Raw genomic sequence first — 24,112 nt, forward strand, 5'->3', positions numbered from 1 at the left:
CAATGTGGAATGGCGGGTATTGGTCAGTACAAATTATGAGATATTTTTTCTTGTTTACAGATACCATAAGATGAGATTGTAATCCCAAAGAAATTGTTAGAACCTGGTGAGATTATAGATTATGTTAAGGGTACGTTAGGAAGCTTATAATTGCCTTCCGAACCTTGTTGTGATGATTTGTGTGATCCTGTTATTGATAAACATTCTGATGTAAAAAAAAAAAAAATTAAAAAAAAAAAAAAAAAAAAATTATTGAAACGGATGTCCAAAAATTTCCTGAAATCTCCGCGAAAGGTCACAGGCATGTTTGGCTAAGTAGAAAATGATGGCGTTACTTTTGTAGAAAATCAAAAAGCATTCGTTATTAACGGTAAGAATAATAAAAAATACGCGGTAACATTATTTCCAAAAGAAACGTGTCAATGTCCGGCTACGGGAACCTGTTATCACATTTTGGCAGCGCGAATCAAAATTGGGGACAATATTACAGAGACAAAGAAAAATGTTAATCTTAAACAACTCTCAAAAAATAATTTGAAACGTAATGATAAAAAATCAGGAAGGAAAAACCGCGACCGAACGATTATGACAAAGATGTCATACCAGCTCCTGATTTTGCCGCTGCCTTGGAAAATGAGGTAAGTGAGGAAGCAAGTAAGGCTAAAAAAAATCAAACTGGAAGAAAGAGAACTTCATGACGGTAAAAATGATTCTGATAAAAAATGGGTTTATTCTCTTAAATTACCTCATAAAGAAACTATTTTAGATCCCGGGGATGGATTTGCTCTGATATCATGAACCAAACTCTACAGATTTTCTCCAATCAGTTTCATCATATTAATGGTGTTCAAATGACAAATCTTGCTCCAATTTTCGACATTTAATCAAATTCATGGAAATGTAATAAGCAATTTCAATCTACTTCACCGCCACCAGTGCAAATACATGACACGGGTAGGGATCATTGGGTTCTATCTTTGGAGTCTAAAGACAACGAGGTTTGTATTTTGGATAGCTTAAGTAATATGAAAAACTACACTCTTAATACACCAGTACTTGAAATTCAGTTGTCATTAATTTACGGGAGGGCAAAAACGTCTATTCCTATAAAAAAATTTTAGATATTCAACAGCAAGAAAATGGTAACGATTGTGGTTTATTTGCCATTGCAAATTTAGTGGAAATTTGTTATAATGAAAATTGTTTTGAGAGCAAAACATATTTCAAAACCGAGTGTATAAGGGAACATCTAATTCAGTGTATAGAAAACGGTTCATTTTACTAAATTTCCACAAAATAATAATTTTGTTTCTAATGACACTAAAACATAAAATTGTTAAAATTCAATGTTGTTGTTTATGTGCTCTCCCGGATTGGGTGGATGCAATGGTAGGGTGTGGTTTTAAAGTGGGGAGAAAATGTTGTGATGTTTGGAAGCATTCAAAGTGTGCAAATGTTTCACCAGATTGTAATGAATGATTGTGTACTGAACATTATCGTGGGGAAAAAAATCAAATTCAAATACTATGTTGAGTTTTTTATTACAATTTTATCATTGATTTAATTACAGAAGAGTAAGTCCACTTCACGGTTATGAATTTCACACTTCGTAATTAGGTCAACACCTGTTGCTGATTACCAACTCCTCGATTTCGACATGAAAATGTGCCTATTTTTATCCGTTCCAGCATGGTTTTCATATACTTACCATTAACAAAATGCAAAAAACCATATATATTTAAAAAGGTCTTGCCCCGTAGATTTCGGGATATTTATCCGAATAATATAATATAAATTGTTTTACGAGATATTAAAGAGTATACAATACATACCCCTTCACAACATTTACTCATTCCGGCAGGATTTTCATGTATTAGAAATCATCTAAATGCTATGAATTTGTTATGTTCTGAAAGTATTTGCCCTATAGATTGTGTGAAAGTTTACCGAATAAGAAAATATTAGATATTTTAGGAGATATAAAGAAATATGTGGCACTGACTACACTTGGATCACCGCTACACCGGCAGGATTTTCATAGTCTTATCGATAACAAAATGTTAATATCTTATCAAATTCTGAAAGGCGTTGCCCCATAGATTATGGATTGTTTTTACTGAATAAAAATATGAGTATTAGCGGAGATATAGGTACTTTTTTGAGTACCACTACCTCCATTCCGGACTCATTCTGGCCTTTAGTCTTGCCCCGAGATTCGCTCATTACCGACTAGGCGGGATCGGGATCGGGAAGATCGCAGATCAATTTAGGTACAAATCTATTAGTATCTATTAGTTTGAAGATTTTATTTTCATAAAAAAATGTCTTTTTAAAAACTTACAAATTCATTCAACACTATATCAGCAACTCTGGTTCGGGTACTACATCGCTAACATTCTTCCATTCCCCCTCTCGTCTGACACTATGTAAAGTACGCGTACTGTGTCACCATGTGTGTGGTTGTGCCTGCTTGTCTGTAATTTTCTTTGTCTGCCACCAACTTGTGAGAATATCGGATGCAGCCTGATCTATAACTGCCGTTTTACTTCTAACGAATCGCCCATGTATGTTTCTGGACTGCTTTAGAATAGACTAAATGCGACATCGTACAGTGTGCGTCTTCGAGCTCGAGTTTGTTTACAATCGTAACGTCATCATGAATGTCGTAAAATGAGAAAAAAAGTAAAAAAAAATTGTCATGTTTTAATTAATTTTTGTTAGTTTATTAACTTACTGACAAACAAAAACAGATATTAATGTTCTATTTTGTGCATAGGAAATAAAACACACGCATCCTCATATTTACGTAAAATTACCACAAGAATACATCCTTAAGTAAGGTTAACAATGAATGATTACAATTATGCAACAGACATAGCCTATAAACCCCTTTCCTTACAGTGACAAGGCAATGTTATATTACACATAATATAATGTTATGAAGTATGATATTACATCATGAATATGAGTTACCGTACCTAAACTGGATTCCTAAACTACATAAAAACACTTACAAACAAAGATACTTTGCTGGATCAAGTAAGGTTTCTACCAAGCCCCTATATATCGAATCGATATGACGCCATAAAATGGCTGAAATACTGCCAAAACGGCATAAATCCCCAATCAATCAATCAATCGAATCGATATATGAATGAAAGTTATAATTGTTGATAGACAAAACGTCGTCAGTATCTCTAAATGTCGAATTGAAGGCCACAGCAAGAATGTTTTCTTCTCACGTAGAAGTTTTTGAATAAATTCTGCTTCATATGAATATAGAAACAAGTCAGCTAACAAAGGAGCACATTTCTTGACCATGGGAATTCCAACAGACTATTGGAAGACCTGATCACCAAAGACCACGAAGATATTGTCAATGAGCAACTCTAGCATATTTTTACTTCAACTTCAGAGTACTTGTTGGTGGAATCAGAGTGGTATTAAAACAAACCAATTTTTGGAAGACTGATCACTAGATATGAATATTTGTGTTTTCCATTTTTGTTGAAGAAGCAAATGTCTATGATGTCACAAAGTCTAGTCTTTAATTTAAGGTAAGGAATGGTCGTGTATAATGTTGAAAAGTCATACGTTTTAATGTTATTGATTTGGAAAAAGTTTTGCGATTTCAAGTTCATTAAAAGTTCTTTAGAATTTTTTGAATCCACATTTGATTAACACCACTTCTGGCATATGTAGTCGCACAGTACGTTTGAAGTTTCTCCTTCACAGCTGCTAATATTTTCGTGAGGAGCAAAGATAAAGGCTTGGTAGAACACTTACTGGATCCAGCAATGTATCTTTGTTTGTAAAGGTTTTTATCTATGAAATTTAGGCATCTAGCATAGATACGGTAACTCATCCGACCCATTGACCGGGATATTAAATGTGTCTAAACCTGAAGCATGGTTTTGAAGAATTTCATCTTTTGAAAGGGCAGTCGGAGTATAAGTACGATTACCAAAAGTGGAATTAATGCCAAAATACAGTTGTAATAATAAGCCTTACAAACAAAGATAATGTTGTTACAAGCTTTGTCAACTGGAACCAAAATATATTACTCATATAACCTATGTTATTCTTTTATCACTTCTGCTTTACCAAACACAGAAGGATAGATGGTACGTACTTTTGCTTTGATGTGTCTAATGCGGGATTTTAATATTCCTCTTATACTTTTAAACCATTCTGACAATGAGCAACGTTCTTTTTCATATTTAGCCCATCGTCTGGCATAATCTTCGACAGAATTCATAATAGAGATGAAGTTATGTCGTTAATTGACAGACCGAGGCTCTCTGTATTTAGGACCTTTTTAGAATAAATGATTTGAGGTCTTCATTTTTATCTATTAACATCACCAGTAATGACATGTCCAGCTGGACTATAGTTGAAAGAAGATGAAGAACAAGAAAACGTAGGTGGATTAAGTATAAAATACTCTATATCTAGGCACTGCAAAGTTTGTTTATAATCATAAAGTTTGGATGTAATAGTAGAAGTGTATTTGTAGGAAATACTAGCTGTCAACTTGAACTTGAAATATGTTGGAATACAAGACGGAACTCTTTTATGACGTAGAACTATAAATCCATTTATTTTAGTCAGACTTAAACATATTTTATTTTTGAGGATTATTTCAGAAACACTATTCCGCAATTCTACCGGAAATAAGTTAGCAAATACACGAAGAAAGGTTAGACAAAAGTTGTGACAAAATATAAAAAAAATTTAAGATTCAGAAGCTATGGAAAATAGTTAATTTGTAGAAAAACGATATGCTAAAAGAAAGACCAACAAGGGCGAAAAAGAAGGGAGCTGAAGTTAGTAGAAATGGACGAACAAATAATGCTGTGGAAGGCCAGGACCAGTTGAAGTTCAAGAACAGACGACAATGGAAACATAAAAAAATGGATTTGAGGAAAATTAGATGCACCACCCAGGCCCAGGAATGAACCATCGGGATTTCACATGGAGGATCCCAGAGAATCCGTTTGAGGTATAAATGACATAGATATACGAAATATGGTCAACAGTTGCAATAATATCATTATACTTAATGTTTCACAAGAAATAAAAAAAAAATAGTAAGTGGTAAGTATGAAGAATTGGCAAAACTGTTGATCAATTTTAATGTGCCACAGAAACAAACAATTGTAATGGTGCATGGGGAACTACAAACATCCCAGACAAATTCTAAAAATTGAACAGTGGACGGATGCATTTATAATATTTTGTAGAATTTATTTAGAAGCACATCCTGCAAAAACTTCAGAAATTTTGAAATACATGAATGATGTAAGGTTAGCAGCATCTAAGTCAGGAAATCCTGGATTTAAAGAGTATGGCCAACAATTCAGATTAAAAATGGCAAAGAACCCTACATAACCATAGGTAGAAGCCGATTCGAAATTATGGTTGATGTTTGTTTTACCTGCTGTTAAAACTATGTCTGATTCTTTAATTTACTAGAGTCAGAATAAAAAATGCTACCATTACAACTACCAAGGTCCATGCTTCAGATCACCCTGTGCATATGTACATGTATGTATCAAGTGCGGGAGCCAAAATCCGAGTATCATTTGTCAATCAAAAAACATCAGCACACAAGAGGAAGGTTTTAGTAATTTTCGTAGACAAGAAAATTACAGGTATTCAAGGGGTCAGTACCAAAACACAAGAGGAAGAGGAAGGGGTCTCAATTCAGAGGTCAAAGGGGGACTTTCTATTGTCTGGAAGCTTGGGACCACCCCTATAAAAATAGACGATTTAGAATCATTGTTGAACAATCATCCTCAAAAACATAGCTTTAGAACCTTTGCAAGGATTCAAATTTGGATTCAGATTAGGATACAAAGGGCCAAGAATAGGGAGAGAATCAGATGATCTTGCATCATATAACACACCCTGAAAATGCAAAAGAAAAAATAGATAATGAAGTTGAAAAGGAAGAATAGGAGGACCATATTCAAAGAAACCAATATCAAATTAAAAAATATCGCCAATAAACATTGTACCAAAAAAGCGAGGGAATGTGGCGATTAATTACACATCTATCTTTTCCAGAAAATAATAGTGTTAATCACTACATAGATTCCCAAGAATGTACAGTAGCTTATACATCATTAGATCAGGTTTTAGAAACGGTACCTAGGTTGGGCCCAGGGACATTGTTGGCTAAGATGGATATCAAATTCGTATTTAGACTAATGATAATCCATCCTGGTGATTTTGATTTGCTAGGTCTCAAATTCTAAGAACAATATTACATTGACAAATGTTTACAAATTGGTTGTGCAATGTTATGTAAACAATTTGGAAAGTTTTCAACATTTTTACACTGGCAACTCCAAATACAGACATGTATCGACACAGTTTATCATTATCTGAGTGATTTCTTATTTATTAGACACTCAACAATGCTTTATGTTTAATGGAATAGTTCCAGAAATTGTGCAGTTTGGAGAGTGTACCGTTAGCAAATGAAAAAACAGTAGGACCATCTACAAAAATTATATGTTTAGGTTTATAAATAAAAACGGTTGATATGGTTGTGAAAGTTCTTCAAGAAAAGGTAAAACAGTTGAAATCTATGCCAAACATGGTCCTCATTAAAACTTCATTACAATTACAAGAAGCAGAAAGCATAGATGGAAGTTTAAATGTTTTCAGCAAAGGTGTACCAAATGCAAGAACATTCAACAGGAGGTTTTATTATGCTACTTGTGGGGTGACAAAAGTCCACCATCATATCAAAATTACAAGTGAGTTCAGGGAAGAAGTTAAAACTTGGTCACTTTTTTAGAACAGTTCATCGGGGTCAGACTCTTGCATGAGAGTGAATGGCTGAGTAATGAAAATATGAAATTGTTTACAGATAGTACAAGCAATCCAGATTTGAGATGCGGTGCCTATAGGGAAGGAAAATGGGTTTTCTGGCCTTGACCAACAGAATGGGAATTTGATAAGAAATGTCAGTTTTGGAGCTGGTGCCTATTATATTAGCTATTTGTATATGGGGTGGAATGTTGTTTAAGAACAAAAGGATGATAATGTACATTGACAATAATAAACTGGTGTAAATTATTAACAAACATTAAAAAAAACAACCCAGTGTTCTTTATACGAAAGTTGGTCCTTATACTGTTAAAAACAATATAGTATTCAAGGCAAAACAGATAGTAGGTACACAAAATAGTGTAACGTGCTAATGTCGAAAAATAAGGCAGATGTTATATTTAAAGTTTATTTACAAATATACACATATTTACACACAACATTTATATTGAACAACTTCAAATACTTGAAGTTCAATATACACATCAGTCCATCTGCTTACGGAGCAGAACTGACTTTCATCTGTATTAAACTCCAATACAGAACTGACTCAAACTTGGACATGCCCCTCAAACTTCAAGGTTCCCAGCCAAAATCATGAAGCACCGATAATGGCTAACCTTAATCAGGAATATAAACAATGAACCCTTATATTCCCATGAGAACATCGGCGACGACTAGTGTAGGACGCTGACAGACATATCCCGTTACCCATTGTGATAACAGTATAGAGCAATAAATGCTGAACATGCATACAAGATAAACAAATAAACAGAATTAGTGAAACTCCAAATTGCTACCTCCTTGAAAGACATGTGCCCACACATGTTATTTACATTCGAAATCAAATGGGCTATGCCCGCACAGGTTATTTGCAAATTAAAATTGACAGTTTTCTCAATGTACATTCTCAGTTAATTACACTGTCACTTTATAAATCCAATCGTTCCACAGGACGGCGGATTCGTTTACCGCGACCGTATTCTGCATCAATTCCTGCTTCGCAATCGTCATTATAACTCGCATTGTCAATAGAACGCACCTCGTCATTATCACCAGACTGCTGATCACTTGACGGCTGCCACGCGTCACTTTCGCCATAAAATGGTTTTAATCGGTTGTAATGCACAACACGCGGTCTGGAATTTGGTGTCTTTTGGATTCGGTACACAAGATCACTAATTGACGTAACTACGCGATAAGGTCCGTCCCAATTAGATTGCAATTTTGGGCTAACATCGATTTTGCGTTTAGGATAAAAAAGCCACACGAGGTCACTACTTATATACGGGTTAAATTTCACAGAATAATCGTATCCGGGCTTCTGTTTATCACTTGCACTTTTAATATGTTGTCTAGCCGATTCATGCACTTTGCACATTTTGTCCTTCAAGTCTGCAACATATTCAGGCACACTGTTTGTTTCTTCTTGAGGAATACTTCCGTACATGAAATCCACAGGTAAAAGTACTTCCCGACCTAACATCATCAAATTCGGGGAATATGACGTTGATTCCTGGTCAGCACTCCTATATGCCATCATTGTCATAGGGAGAATTTCATCCCAGTCTCTTTGATCTTTAGACACTAATGTTGCAAGCATATTTCCAACCGTTTTATTGAAACGCTCAATCATTCCGTCAGATTGGGGGTGTAAATCTGTAGTTCGAGTCTTCTCCATTCCTAGTAGTTTTGACATCGAGATGAATAGTCCAGATTCAAAATTTCTTCCCTGGTCGGAATGAATAAGTAAAGGGACCCCAAAACGACAAATGAACTCATCAACGAGCTTCCTGGCCTCAGTCTCAGCCTCTTGATCTGGGATCGCGTATGCCTCAGTCCATGTAGTAAAATAATCTCCCACAACAAGAATGTATTTGTTTCCGCGTTCTGTTACAGGTAAGGGACCCATGATATCCAGGGCTACCCTCTCCATTGGAGCTCCCACATTGTAGATCTTCATAGGGGCCATGTAGGATTTAGATGGACTCTTCCTTGCCGAACACTGTTCACATTTACGACACCAGTCCTTTACATTAGATCTAGACTTGCTCAAGTCTCTATGTTTAATAATCAGTGCTCTCTTTAATACTTTTCCATGTTTGGCATTATCAAAAGTATTAAAGAGAGCACTGATTATTAAACATAGACTTGAGCAAGTCTAGACGCTGACAGACATATCCCGTTACCCATTGTGATAACAATATAGAGCAATAAATGCTGAGCATGCATACAAGATAAACAAATAAACATAATTAGTGAAACTCCAAAATTATGACAATAGTATAGCAGATGCACTGTGACGTAAACAATTTAAATTTTCCTTTTTCTTAATGCATTGGAATTGGATTTGATTTCAATTCTTTTTTCTATAAAACCATATCCATTAATTCTAATATGAATCCATAAACTTCTTCTGCTATATAAGAGTAACCCAGTCAACAACAGCATCGTGTCTCATCTATGCACAGATGCATGCTGTAAAATAATGGATGACCTCCAAAAACCTTTAATTTAGAGTGTTTAATTGATCAAATCTCGTCCACTTCTGCTTCTACTTAGATATTTTATTGAAAGTAGACATTAACGGCAAACTGACAACTCAATTGTATGATAAACGGGATGATTTCAGTTTCTCCATCGTCAACTTCCCATATTTATGTAGCAATAATCCATTATCACCTGCATATGGTAGTTATATCTCTCAACTGATTCGATAAGCAAGAGCTTGTTCTGCGTATAGTCAGTTTTTAAATCACCCGTGACATTTACACCTGATGCCAAGCGTTTGGCGATGGAACTGCCACTACCTGTTTTAATGACTTAGGTTTGTTGCGGCCGCGGGATTCGAATACCGCATGCGGGGCAACCGCTCAAACGTTTAGACCACCGCAGCAGTTGATGATGGTCTTCATGTAAGTGGAAAACGTTAGACAATATCAACGCGAAACGGAACGGAAAACGGAGCAGAATTTAAAAATTAGAATGATGGACGTAGCTAATACTTTATTATGATTAAAATAAAAATTTTGGTAATTTGTTTTCAAGCGGTAAAACAATTTTATAATAAAATTATGCATCATAAATTGATTAAGCGAAGTTAAACGTTTGTATAAGAATTTACAAAGCGTTTTACAAGAATTGAAATGTCGGCATTGACGAATGTGTTAGCGAGCAGCGACACCTATGGGTAGGGAATGGAAAGAGCACATGTACTTTATAGGACCCCCCCCCCCACCGCCGGGGTGTCAAAACGTCATTAACGCACATTTACATAATACCGTGTATGTGTATACTTACAACAGGGAATGTGGAATGTACACTTCAATCCCAAATTGGAAGGACTTCTAGCTCTTCTAGCTCTTTATTTCTAAACTAAATACTTGTATCGTAATATTTAGATTAATAATGAGATGACCTTTTTAATGCCATTCAAGCATAAATTGTCTGTTAGTCTAATAGCTATTTCATATCTGTTAATTCTTCATACTATGAATCGTAAACTTCACTTTAGTTTTCATTAGTTCTTTTTCAAACTTTCTTTCGCGCTGTATCTCTTCGGGTTCAACACAAATCCGCAGGATGTTGGTAAATGTACGAAGGCATAGTTTGGTCCCCACCCCGCCACTCCTTGATGACCAAAAACGAGTGATCAAGGAGTGGCGGGGGCAGGGACCAGATTAACGAAGGCAAAGCTTTTATACACACCCGACTCGTTCGCTTAAAACTTTGATGTGATACATAAATACATACACATATTATACCAGGTGTAGAACTAAATTACGAATAAAAGCAAGTTCGATTTAAGAAGGCTATGTTTGGGGAAAATCGCGGAAAAAATTGGGGGGGGGGGGTATTCATCTTGCTGTGACCTTCAATTCGACGTTTAGATATATCGATGACGTTTTGTCTATTAACTATGATAGCTTTCATTCATATGTCGATTTGATATATCCCCGTGAGCTCGAAATAAAGGACACCACAGAGTCGTCCACTTCTGTTTCATACTTAGATATTTTATTGAAAGTAGATATTAACGGCAAACTAACAACTCAACTGTATGACAAACGGGATGATTTCAGCTTCTCCATCGTCAACTTCCCACATTTATGTAGCAATATTCCATTATCACCTGCATATGGTGTTTATATATCTCAACTGATTCGATATGCAAGAGCTTGTTCTGGGTATAGTCAGTTTTTAAATCGAGGTAAGCTACTGACAAACAAGTTGATGGTACAGGGATTTCAACAGTCTCGATTGAAGTCAGCATTTCGCAAATTCTATGGTCGTTATAACGATCTAGTTCGTCAATACAACCTCGCATTGGGTCAAATGCTGTCTGACGTGTTTCATACCGATTGTTAAGCCGTTCTTGACACACTGATTTTGACTGCGGATAACTCCGTTTACCTGATCAGGATATGGGGCTCACGGCAGGTGTGACCGGTCAACAGGGGATGCTTACTCCTCCTAGGTACCTGATCCCACCTCTGGTGTGTCCAGGGGTCCGTGTTTGCCCAACTATCTATTTTGTATTGCTTGTAGGAGTTATGAGATTGATCACTGTTCGTTATCTTCACCTTGCATATAACATATTTAATTCAAGTCTTTTTTCAGTATGATTATTGTTTTTAATTTTTTTTTGAATTTATTAATATTTTCATGGTAAGTTACTGCTTTTAAAATACATATGCATTAGTATGAAGTATATGAAACGGTGAATTCTGTGGATGACTTCTCACTCTCTGTAATTTCTGCTTTCCTTGATCATGATAAACCTTTTATTTTGCAAAAATGCTGACATCCTTACAACATTATTGCATACAATATTTTCCATTCCGTTCCGTCTTCCATTTCGTTTTCCGTTCCACGTTTTAGCAACACCATATCAACCAACCAACAACAAAAAAATCATTCAATTTCTTCTAATCCCTTCGTTTCTTCAATTTCAAAGATATGTTGTGCAATCTCAGCCTAAGATTTATACAGTGAAGTTGTGTGTGTGTGTGTGTGTGTGTGTGTGTGTGTGTGTGTGTGTGTGTGTGTGTGTGTGTGTGTGTGTGTGTAGTGGGGGTGGGATGGGGATAGTCCAGAGCATGTGAAAATTGTAATAAACCGGCCAAATAAAAGAAAGCTACATGTACATGTATATTCTCAAACATTACTGGGAAAATGCTTGAATGCAGGATTTTTCTCCAATTAACATTGGGACCGGTCGCGGTTCTCAGAGGTAGAACGCTCGCTTAGTAACTGAGAAGTCGTGAGTTCAAGCCCCGCTCGTAACATGGCCGCGTCAAAAGTAAGACATAAACATAAATAATGAGTGTTCCATTAAAAGTAAGACATAAACATAAATAATGAGTGTTCCATTAAAAGTAAGACATAAACATAAATAATGAGTGTTCCATTAAAAGTAAGACATAAATAATGAGTGCTCCATTAAAAGTAAGATGTAAACATAAATAATGAGTGCTCCTTTGCCAAACGCTTGGCATTTAAAAGTGAGAATCACGGGTATTTCGGATATGACCTTAAAAACGGAGGACCCATGTCACCAGTGGCGGATTTAAGGGAGGGGCGCAGCCCTCCCCCCTAAAATTTTCAAATTTAAGGTAAATCGCGGTATCTTGTTTAGAAAAATGTACTAAACGATAAAAGATGCAATAATTTCTTCTACTCCCGGAGAAATAAATGACAAAATCTTTTAATTTCTTGAATTACTTTATCGGGAGAACTTAATTTTTTTTTTCGAAAAACCCTTACAATTTGCGTCATTTTATTAATTTTACCTTATGAAAAATCATGGAAATTAGTACAAATGACTAAATAGGAGGCATATTTCAAAAATATGTTTATATGAAATTTATATTTATATGAAATCTGTAAAATCCAGGAGCTTCCGGGGGTATCGCCCCCTGCCCCAGGGATTCCCACTGGACCCACTGGGGACCTCAAGGCGGCCCCCAGCCTCATAAAGTGGTGCCCCCCGTAACCACAATTCCTGGATCCGCCCCTGGTCACGGCAGACGTTAAAGAACTCTCATTACTACGGTCTCGAAGGCTAAGTATAGGTCTAATTTTCTACAGCTAGTGACGTCTCAATATAATGAATTTTTTAAATAATAGAACGTAAAACAAACAAACAAACATAACGAAGTAATTAACCTTGAACATCTGACGGGCTTGGATTACATACAGTCCCCCTCCCATCACCCCGCAGTATGTGTGATGTTATGGTATGATACATTTATAAAAGTCAATTTAAACCACGTTTGCTGTCTTTTAATGATGTTTGCAAATAACCTCGGTTTATGGTTCATGCACACTTTCTGGTTCCCCTGTAAGAACATGTAACCTTTGTGCATTTGTTTTTTCTTTGTTTATATACCTTTAGAAAAAACACCCAAAATGCATGAATATAACACTGTACACTGGGACACGGGACTAGGAACTTAAAAACAACAGAGTACCACTAAAAACCTATGCATTTGCAGAAGCGTGTGTTGTGAATCGTCTTTTCCCCTGTATATATAGTCTGTTAAACCGGTCACACCCGCCGTGAGCCCTATCTCTTGATCAGGTAAACGGAGTAATCCGTAGTCAAAATCCCCCATCCAAAAAACCCCTACAAAAACAAACAAACGGCCTAACATTCGGTGTGAAACAAGTCAGAAAGCATTCCACTCAACGATAGATTGTATTGGCATGCAATTTAATATAACGACCATAGAATTTGCGAAATGCTGATTTTGAACAGGACTGTCAAAACTCTTGTAACATCAACTTCTTTGACAGTAGCTATCTTGATTTAAAAATTGTTCATACGCAGATCAAGCTCTTGCATATCGATATCGAATCAGTTGAGAGGTATAAACACCATGTGATGGTGATAATGGAATATTGCTACATGAAAGATGAAGATAACGAACAGTGATCAATCTCTTAACTCCTATATTAAAGCAATACAAAAGAAAGAGTCGGGCAAATACGGAACCCTGGATCTTCCAGAGGTGGGATCAGGTGCCTGGGAGGAGTAAGCATCCCCTGTCGACCGGTCACACCCACCGTGAGCCCTATATCTTGATCAGGGGAAGACGACAGTGGAGAAAATGAAATCATCCCGTTTGTCATAAAGTTGAGTTGTTAGTTTGCCGTGAATATAAAAATTCAATACAATAAGTACGAAGCTGATGTGGAGGACTCTGGTGTCATTTATGTCAAGTTCACAGGGATATATCGAATCGACATATCAAGAAAAGAGATTGCTGTTGATAGATAAAACTTTGTATTTAAAAGTAAAGTTGAAAGCCATGGTAAGGAATATTTTCTTCTCATGAAAAGGTGAAGATAATGAACAAGTGATCCCAAACCACCTATAAGGGATACTAAATAGAGAGATGGGCAAACACAAACTCCTGGATACATCATAGGTGGGATCAGGTGCCTAGAAGGAGCAGGCATCCCCATGTGTAAAAGCTTTGAATAAAATATGCTTCATAAGAAAAACAGGTCAGCTAACACAGGAGCACTATTCGTGCCCATGTGAATTCCAACAGAATGTATGTAATTCTCATTATGGATTATTTGAGCTGTGTTTTATATATTACGTTGGCACAATTTGCTACAAGAGTATGCACAATGCAACTTGAATTCAGTGCAACTCCAAAGTTCTTCAAGAAACTTTTTAAATTGATATGTTGGGATCCCATGATGTAGGCATTGTTTTACTATGCCTAAAACATTGCTGGTGTTACCACAGCAAATAAAAGACAATAAAAACAATTTGGTGTTATAATTTGTAGTTTATAATTCAATTCCATCACAATTTTGAACTTCAACACTCATGACTGAATGTCCTGTAAAAAGAATGAAATTTGTTAATTCTGTACTCACTGAAAGACAACATCGTTCAATGAATAATATGTTTAAACTTTTCTCATTAATTAAATCGACTATGTGAATTTATATTGATTATGAAAGTGTTTTCTGTGCAAATTCTCTGTGCAAAAAGTGTTATGAACAACTTGCTGACAATCTGTAAAATTAATGATCAATCTAGAAACAGCAAGCGTTATCAATCGTCTTATACCTTGTTTATGCTTTTTTCTTGCATAAAAGTTGATATTGGCTAGTGCATGGTGCATCGGCCCAAACGAGTTTTCCTTTATGTTCAAAAACACAACCACAATCTTCATTGCGTCCTGCGTCGTTGGGTTCCCCTTTATTCCAAGCATTATACGTCAACAACTTGCCAGAGGAGGACCACCTCCACTCTCCTTCCTTTGATTTGTCTGCGGCATCGATCCAAGCAAATTTTTTCAAACCTATAGAATAATGGTAAATGTTAACACCGCTGTTAATGATGATACATTTCAACATAATAATATAATTACATGTAGCTCAGAAATTTTACATTGGGGAGAGGGGCTAGAATTAGAAATAAGTTTTCATTATGTCACCAGTGTCATGATATTCTATTCTGATAGTTGAATAAAAATGTATGAAAATACCTGTAAATGTCTTATAAAGCCATCGATTTTCACTCTCTGATGTTACGTCAGCCAAATTTGCCTGAAGTGCTTTGCATGCGCTCTAATGTTGATAGATTAAAAAAACTACATATATATTACATAGAATGAAAATGTAAGTATTGTAATGAAAATTGCTATGATGATGTAAATGATGCAATCAGGGTCAATCAAGTCTTGTCAATGATTAGCTATTCTTTGTGTGCTGTACATTGTTTCAAACGTTTTAGAGACTAGTATATGATTAAGCAGAATTGAGCGAGGTATAATTAGAAGGCACTTCTGCGTATTTGAGTTAGTCTGCTGGTAGACGGAGAAGAGAGAGGATCGCATCTCACATTCAGATTTTAGGTAAGGTTTAAATTGTCTCATATACGTGACCTCAAATTACTGCGGATGGACCATTTGAGACATTATTCCTTCAGAAGATATCCCGGGAGCAAAAGCTCAAATAAATAAAGGGCTGGGACATGTAGTTTGAAACAGTGGCTGAACCACTAGTGATTAGACCAAACAAGGAATAGTTAGAAGAGAATGATACGATAAATCAATAAGAAAATAATCATAGTGTTTGGTTCAAATGGGTTATTATTGTTTAGAATTATAGATTAATGCAATCATTTAGAAACGTAGGTAACATTTAAGAAAAATTATTTGAGCCTATATTCCTCGATACAGTACATGCTAGAAAAAATTCTTGTCGCATTTTAGGTATTTTACGTAGATTACATCTTAAAGATGTGAAGGCGAATACTTGGATTTATATTTATTACAAACATGAGGAACCATGTTTCGACTGATAAGCTTAACAGTCACTTTTGTTGTTCACAAGAATGTCTGAAACGCTCTCTATATATCAGGGCTAAAATATGCACTTCCTGATGAGTTTTGTACAATGTTATATATCAAATGATGTAATATTTTCAGCTTTACAACATTACTTATCAGTTTTGAAAAAACCCAACACAGAATAAATTAATCATTGAAAAGGTTTACATAATCAGGCTTTACCTTTGCTGAATCCCAGTTCTTTTTGCCCGACAGAAGCCTATAACAGTTTCCTGAGAATTTTTTCCAGTCCTTGGGGCATTCCCTGTCATACACTGTATAGTATTGTAATGATATTCACTTGTATAAGTTTCCAACTGATTGCTTAGCATTCATTCGCTTATTAAATCAAGTTAACAAGATTATTAAGTATGAAAAATGAAGATAATGAACAGTGATAATATACCTTATAATATATATATGTAGAATTTTATTGTAAGAATGAAATACGGATATAACTTACAGTGACCAATCTCATAATCCCACGAGGAATACAAAATAAATAGATGGGCAAAACCGGAACTCTGAACATATGAGAGGTTGGATCGGGTGTCTAAGAGAATTAAGCATCCCCTATATACCGGTTACACCTGCCGTGAGCCCATGTCTTGATCAGGTAAACAGAGTTATCTGTAGTCAAAATCAGTGTATCAAGAACGGCTTAACAATCGGTATGAAACACGTCAAACAGCATTTGACCCAATGATAGGTTGTATTGGCAAACTAGATCGTTATAATGAGCATAGCAATTGCGAAATGATGACTTTAAACGAGACTGTTGAAACCCCTCACCATTAACTTGTTTGTCAGTAGCCTGCCTCAATTTTAAAAGTGATCATATGCAGAACAAGCTTTTGAGTATCTAATCAGTTGAGAGGTATAAACACCATATGCAGGTGATAATGGATTATTGCTCTATAATATGGAAATATGACGATGGGAAAACTGAAATCATCCCATTTGTCCTGAAGTTGTGTTATTATTATAGACCAGCCTTGCAAAACTTCAAAATGATAGCAGTTTGTAGTGTACATTGTACTTGTAAGCTGACCTTGTCCTGGGATGGAAATAAAGACATAACATTATGTTTACCTATATACAAGTTTATTTTTTGCACTTATTGTATTTTATAACAACACCCCCCTCCCCATTGTGGCTGTTGTTGGTCTTGGCAACTAGGCAATGAGTAAAATTTTAAAGTTTTACATTAAAATTTTACCATGTAAATTACACCTGTGTATTGACACCCAAATGGTACAGGCCAAAAACACATCATTGCCTAATGTTATATCATAAAATCAAGCAACAAATTTCGCAGATCTTCTCATTCCGGTTGACGGCAATGAGACGATTTGCAATCACCCCCAAACATCAATCATTAAAATGTCAATTTTCAATTAAACAAAAAACCATATGACTATGATTCCGGTGAGCGGCAATCAAAGTGTATCATATATATATGTGACCAAATTGTCACCAAATAATTCAATACATACAATATTGTCCAATCAAATCATTCAATGTCCAATCACAGGAACCAGACGCGCATTCTTCTTGTGTTCCGTAATCAAAAATGTACTTTATCTGGCCCCAAGTTGCCAAGACAGTCTTTTCAAACACACTCCATTGTATTTGTTTCTTTTCCCATAACCAGAACTATATCCAAGAATCGAGCTCACCTGAAAAATTGAAAACATTTTCCGCAGTACATATTCTTACAACTTTTTGGGATGGGTGGGAAGGGAAATTAAAATGTTGTCTCGACTGTTATCTCACCGTTCTCCCAAAATTGCCTGTCATAAAAGGAAATGCTATTCTATTTGCCAACTTATTTCCGGTAGGATTCCGGAATAGTGTTTCCGAAAAAATCCTCAGAAATAAAATATATTTAAGTCTGGCTAAAATAAATGGATTTATAGTTAATTCTATAAATCTTATTATTATAGACCAGCCTTGCAAAACTTCAAAATGATAGCAGTTTGTAGTGTACATTGTACTTGTAAGCTGACCTTGTCCTGGGATGGAAATAAAGACATAACATTATGTTTACCTATATACAAGTTTATTTTTTGCACTTATTGTATTTTATAACAACACCCCCCTCCCCATTGTGGCTGTTGTTGGTCTTGGCAACTAGGCAATGAGTAAAATTTTAAAGTTTTACATTAAAATTTTACCATGTAAATTACACCTGTGTATTGACACCCAAATGGTACAGGCCAAAAACACATCATTGCCTAATGTTATATCATAAAATCAAGCAACAAATTTCGCAGATCTTCTCATTCCGGTTGACGGCAATGAGACGATTTGCAATCACCCCCAAACATCAATCATTAAAATGTCAATTTTCAATTAAACAAAAAACCATATGACTATGATTCCGGTGAGCGGCAATCAAAGTGTATCATATATATATGTGACCAAATTGTCACCAAATAATTCAATACATACAATATTGTCCAATCAAATCATTCAATGTCCAATCACAGGAACCAGACGCGCATTCTTCCACATGGCGGAAATGGTTACAATATTAACCATTGAAGCCACCGCCACCAAGGGGGGGAAGCGGCTAGTTCCTGGAGCCAAGACCTTGCCACAAAATACTCCGTCCAAATTCTAGTATAACTTTGGATACACTTGCCATCCATTCGTTATAAATTGTTCTAACCCTGCACTAATGTTGTTGAGAAAAATTTCATTGCCTATATTTGATATATGGACCCCATCTGCCTCAAAAAGATTTGTGTTTACAAGTTTGATATCCAAATACTTGATATAACATCCCCCATTCCTTACTATATAAGCCGCCACTGAACTGTTGATTCTTTTTGCAGAATTATTCATTTTTTCTATGCTATCTGATGAATACCAGTTCTTTCTAGGCAATATTTGTGACCATACAAGCTTTGTATTGGGTAAAAGTTTCCAAATTTTGTCAATTGTACCTTTCATATCTTGTATAAGCTGTTTGATTGGTGTGTACCCAATATTATTACCACCACAATGTAGAATAATGTAATCAGGAGGGTCAGCAACTTTCAGCAATGTTTTGATCTTGTTGTACATTTCATACCAGCCCATACCCCCTTTTCCTTGCCACCAAATAGACACATTTAATCTATCCATTAGTCCCAAGTTAACTCCATCTGGTCTGATTCTAGCTGCTAAAAATGCTCTTTTGACTATTGATGAGCCCACTACCCATACCTGTTGTTCTGAAAGTGTATATATAGAGACATGACAAGATATATATAATTATATGACTTGAAACCATTTTCATATATACTTAAACATATGACAGTCTTAAGGGTTACACCTACATTTATATTATGATTACATCCTAACATAAATTTTGTATGCTTTAGATTTCCATCTTCCTGCTTTACAGATTTCTTCCTCTGACATACCAAACATTGCTGCACTGGTTGCTGCCCCAATTCTAAATGAATGAGACTTGTATTTTTTACCTTCTAACCCTATTATCGACAAAACTTTATTTAAAACTGCCGTAAATTGGTATCTAGTTAATGGTTGTCCACTAAAATGACAGAACAACTTCCCCTGCACTGAAGGTCGTATTGCTAGATATTCTTGAATAATCTTAATTGGTTGTATTTGAGACCCAAATTGGCTATTCTGAATAGTAATTGTTTCTCCTTCCCCTATTTGATCCACTTTGGAATGCTTTAATTTGATTTGGATTTTATTTTCTTCTGTAAACATTTTTATGTCTTCATATTCAATTGCATGTCCCAGATCTTTTTGGTTTTTTACTGTCATTTCTCCAACTCTAAAGAAACCAAAAAATGCTAAAGTGTAGGCGGCTTGAAACAGTTTGCATTCATAGTAGTTTGTACAAACCAAGTGCAAACTTTGTAGTATTTGATTTAATATATTTGATGTAATTGGCAGTCTGGCATCATTTTTCTTGACCTTTCTTCTGAATCCTTCTAAGAGTTTCTTAACCAGAAAGCTTTGAGTTTCATCCCTATTGTTTTGAATTTTTAGTTTGTAAGAAATAGCTGAAATGTAAGTTCTAGCTGTTGCCACTGAGAGATGTTTTGCTGACATATAACCTATAAATAGAACTATTTGCTCTAACGTAGGGGGCCATATTTTGCTAAGGTTTAGGGAATCCTGGAATTCCTCAAAGCATCTTAGTCCCTGGTTGTATGTTTCCTGAGTATTTGGGGCTGTTGCTAGATGTAACAAGTTGTTTACTTCATTTCTAACATCAACTGCTGAAATTCTACTGGTATTTTTTCTGGTATCTTGTTTGCTTGTGGAGCCAATTCCTGAAATGTTTTAAACTGTTTACGTGACAGTGCATCTGCGATACTATTTTGTGTACCTGCTATATGTTTTGCCTTGAATACTATGTTGTTTTTTAACAGTATAAGGACCAACTTTCTTATCAAAAACATGATTCTTTTTTATTTTGATGTTTGTTTGTTAATAATTGACACCAGTGCATTGTTGTCAATGTACATTATGATCCTCTTGTTCTTAAAGAGCATTTCGCCCCATATGTAAATAGCTAATACAATGGGCACCAGCTCCAAAAATGACATTTCTTTAAAAATACCTAAATCCCATTTTGTTGGCCAAGGCCAGAAAACCCATCTACCTTCCCAGTATGCCCCACATCCCAAATCTGGATTGCCTGTACTATCTGTAAACAATTTCATATTTTCGTTACTCAGCCAATCACTCTCATGCAAGAGTCTAACACCATTGAACTGTTCTAAAAAAAGTAACCAAGTTTTAACATCTTCCCTAAACTCATTTGTGATTTTGATATGATGATGAGCTTTTGTCACCCCACAAGTAGCATCATAAAACCTTCTGTTGAATGCTCTTGCATTTGGCACACCTTTGCTGAAAAAATTTAAGCTTCCAACTATGCTTTGTACTTCTTGTAACTGTAATGACTTTTTAATAAGGGCCATATTTAGCATAGATTTCAACTGTTTTACCTTTTCTAGAGGAATTTTTACAACCATATCAACCGTATTTATTTCTAAACCTAAAAATATAATGCTTGTAGATGGCCCTACTGTTTTTTCATTTGCTAACGGTACACCCACCAAACTGCACAAATTTTGAAACTCTTCCATTAAATGTGAACATTCTTGAGTACCTACTCTTCCAATAAATAAGAAATCATCCAGATAATGATAAATCGTGTCAATACCTGTCTGTTTCTGTAGTTGCCAGTGTAAAAATGTTGAAAACTTTTCAAACAGATTACCTGACATTGCACAACCCATTGGTAAACATTTGTCAATGTAATATTTACCTTGAAATTTGAAACCTAGCAAATCAAAATCACCAGGATGGATTATCATTAGTCTAAATGCAGATTTTATATCCATCTTAGCCAGCAATGTTCCTGTTCCCAACCTAGCTACTGTTTCTAAAACCTGATCTAAAGATGTATAAGCTACTGTACATTCTTGGGGATCTATGTAGTGATTAACACCGTTATTTTCTGGAAAAGATAGATGTGTAATTAATCGCCACATTCCCTCTTTTTTTGGTACAATGCCTATTGGCGATATTTTTAAATTTGATATTGGTTTATTTGAATATGGTCCCCCTATCCTTCCTTTTTCTACTTCATTATCTATTTTTTCTTTTGCTTTCTCAGGGTGTTTTTTGACTGATGTAAGATTATCTGATTCACTCCCTATTCTTGGCCCTTTGTACCCTAATCTGAATCCAAATCTAAATCCTTGCAAAAGCTCTAAAGCTATATTTTTTTTAGGATAACTGTGTAACAATGATTCTAAATTTTTTATATCTATAGGGGTGGTCCCAAGCTTCCATACTTTAGAAAGTTCCCCTTTGACCTCTGAATTGAGACCCCCCTCTTCCTCTTGTGTTTTGGTACTGACCCCTTGAAAATCTGTAATTTCCCTGTCCACGAAAATTACTAAAACCTTCCCCTTGTGTGCTGATGTTTTTTGATTGACAATTGTTGATAGGATGTTGACCCCCACACTTGATACATACATGCAAATATGCACAGGGTGATCTGAAGCATGAACCTTGGTAGTTGTAATTGTAGCATTTTTTACTCTGACTCTGGTAAGTTGGAGCAGCAGACAGAGTTTTAACAGCAGGTAAAACAAACATCAACCATAATTCTGAATCAACCTCACCCCATGGTTTTGTAGGGTTCTTTGCCATTTTTAATCTGAATTGTTGGTCATACTCTTTAAATCCAAGATTTCCTGACCTAGATGCTGCTAACCTAACATCATTCATGTATTTCAAAATTTCTAATGTTTTTGCCGGATGTGCTTCTAAATAAATACTGCAAAAAATTATAAATGCATCCGTCCATTGTTCAATGTTGTTGATTTTTTTAGAATTTTTCTCGGATGTTTGTAATTCCCCATTCACCATTACAATTGTTTGTTTTTGTGGTTCATTAGAATTAATCAACAGTTTTGCCAATTCTACATACTGACCACTGACTATTTTGTTTTTAATTTCTTGTGAAACATTAAGTCCAATGACATTGTTGTAACTGTTGACCATATTTGGTATATCTATGCCCTGTGTACCTCGAATGGTTTCCCTGGAATTCTCCATGCGGAATCCCGATGGTTCATCTCTGGGTGATACATCCATTTCTCCCTCAAATCCGTTATTTGTTGATGTCTCCATTGTCGTCTGCTCTTGAAATTCAACTGGACCTTCCACATTTTTATTTGTTCGCCCCTTTCTCATAACATCACCTCCCTTCTTCTTTTTCGCCCTCGTTGATTTTTCTTTTGGCATGTTTTTTCTACAATTTAACTTATTTTCCGTAGCTTCTGAATCTTATAAAAAATTAAAATGTTGTCTCGACTGTTATCTCACCGTTCTCCCGAAATTGCCTCGTCATAAAAGGAAATGCTATTCTATTTGCCAACTTATTTCCGGTAGGATTCCGGAATAGTGTTTCCGAAAAAATCCTCAGAAATAAAATATATTTAAGTCTGGCTAAAATAAATGGATTTATAGTTAATTCTATAAATCTTATTAGTTTGCCTATAATATCCATTTTCCATAAAATATATAAGTACGAAACGGATGTGGAGGACTCCGTGGTGTCTTTTGGTTCGAATTCACAGGTATATGTCTAATCATCATATGAATGAAAAATTATTATTGTTAATAGATAAAACATCGTAGATATACTGTAAAAGTGGTTATCTACACATGGGGGACCTTTACACTAATTTTAAAAAGCGGTCATGTAATAAGCGCGTAAATTTTCCTCACGTGTATAGTTATAGATATTTCATACCTTATATATTATAATCAGTTACCGCGTATTTTTACTAATGTTGGACGTGGAAAATGCGTAAATAACAACTTTTGAGTTGAAGGACACAATAGGAACTTTTTTCTTCTCATGTAGAAGGTTTTGGATAAAGTCTGCTTCATGAGAATATAAAAACAGGTCAGCTAAAAAAGGAGCATAATTCGTGCCCATGTGAATTCAAAAAGATTGTTGATAGACCTGATCACCAAAGACTACGAAGATGTTGTCAGTGGGAAATATCATTTTCATCTTGATTTCTTTTGAATATTTTCAAATTCATACATTACCTTCTGCAAATGACGAGCATCCTGAATGTGTACATATGGTTTTCACCTTTGTTTCAAAATGCGTTTCCTTCAAGATAACAAACATGATAAGGAAAACAAATTTGATGTTTACCGCTAACAACCATAACTATGTCATCATAAAATATTGTTAGAACAGTTTTTACAATTGAATATCATTTGAAACTAGAACGTAAACAAAATGAAACAACGTTGAAAATTACCGTTAGTAAATAACCATTTGCTTTGGCGGATGTTTGAAACCCGGCATGAACACCATGAAGTTTCTTCTGGAAGACAGCAAA

The 24,112-nt window shown here is 35.4% G+C and overlaps 1 protein-coding gene across 4 annotated transcripts in view; it reads right to left on the bottom strand.

The window, feature by feature from the left end:
* Positions 1-24,112, bottom strand: part of LOC130046996 (CD209 antigen-like protein C) — a 43,191-nt gene that overhangs the window by 4,874 nt on the left and 14,205 nt on the right. For 2 of the 4 annotated variants that reach the window (XM_056141023.1, XM_056141021.1), the window contains exons 3-8: positions 24,032-24,097; positions 23,811-23,877; positions 16,383-16,474; positions 15,354-15,435; positions 14,933-15,167; positions 14,626-14,699 (exon numbers count right to left, since the gene is read on the bottom strand). In XM_056141023.1, the coding sequence (XP_055996998.1) occupies positions 14,938-15,167; positions 15,354-15,435; positions 16,383-16,474; positions 23,811-23,877; positions 24,032-24,097 (537 nt within the window). In that variant the 3' untranslated portion in view covers positions 14,626-14,699; positions 14,933-14,937. The other 2 variants (XR_008796087.1, XM_056141022.1) reach the window with 2 other exon arrangements.

The sequence above is a fragment of the Ostrea edulis genome, chromosome 6 (genome assembly GCF_947568905.1).
Source record: "Ostrea edulis chromosome 6, xbOstEdul1.1, whole genome shotgun sequence".
Classification (NCBI taxonomy): domain Eukaryota; kingdom Metazoa; phylum Mollusca; class Bivalvia; order Ostreida; family Ostreidae; genus Ostrea; species Ostrea edulis.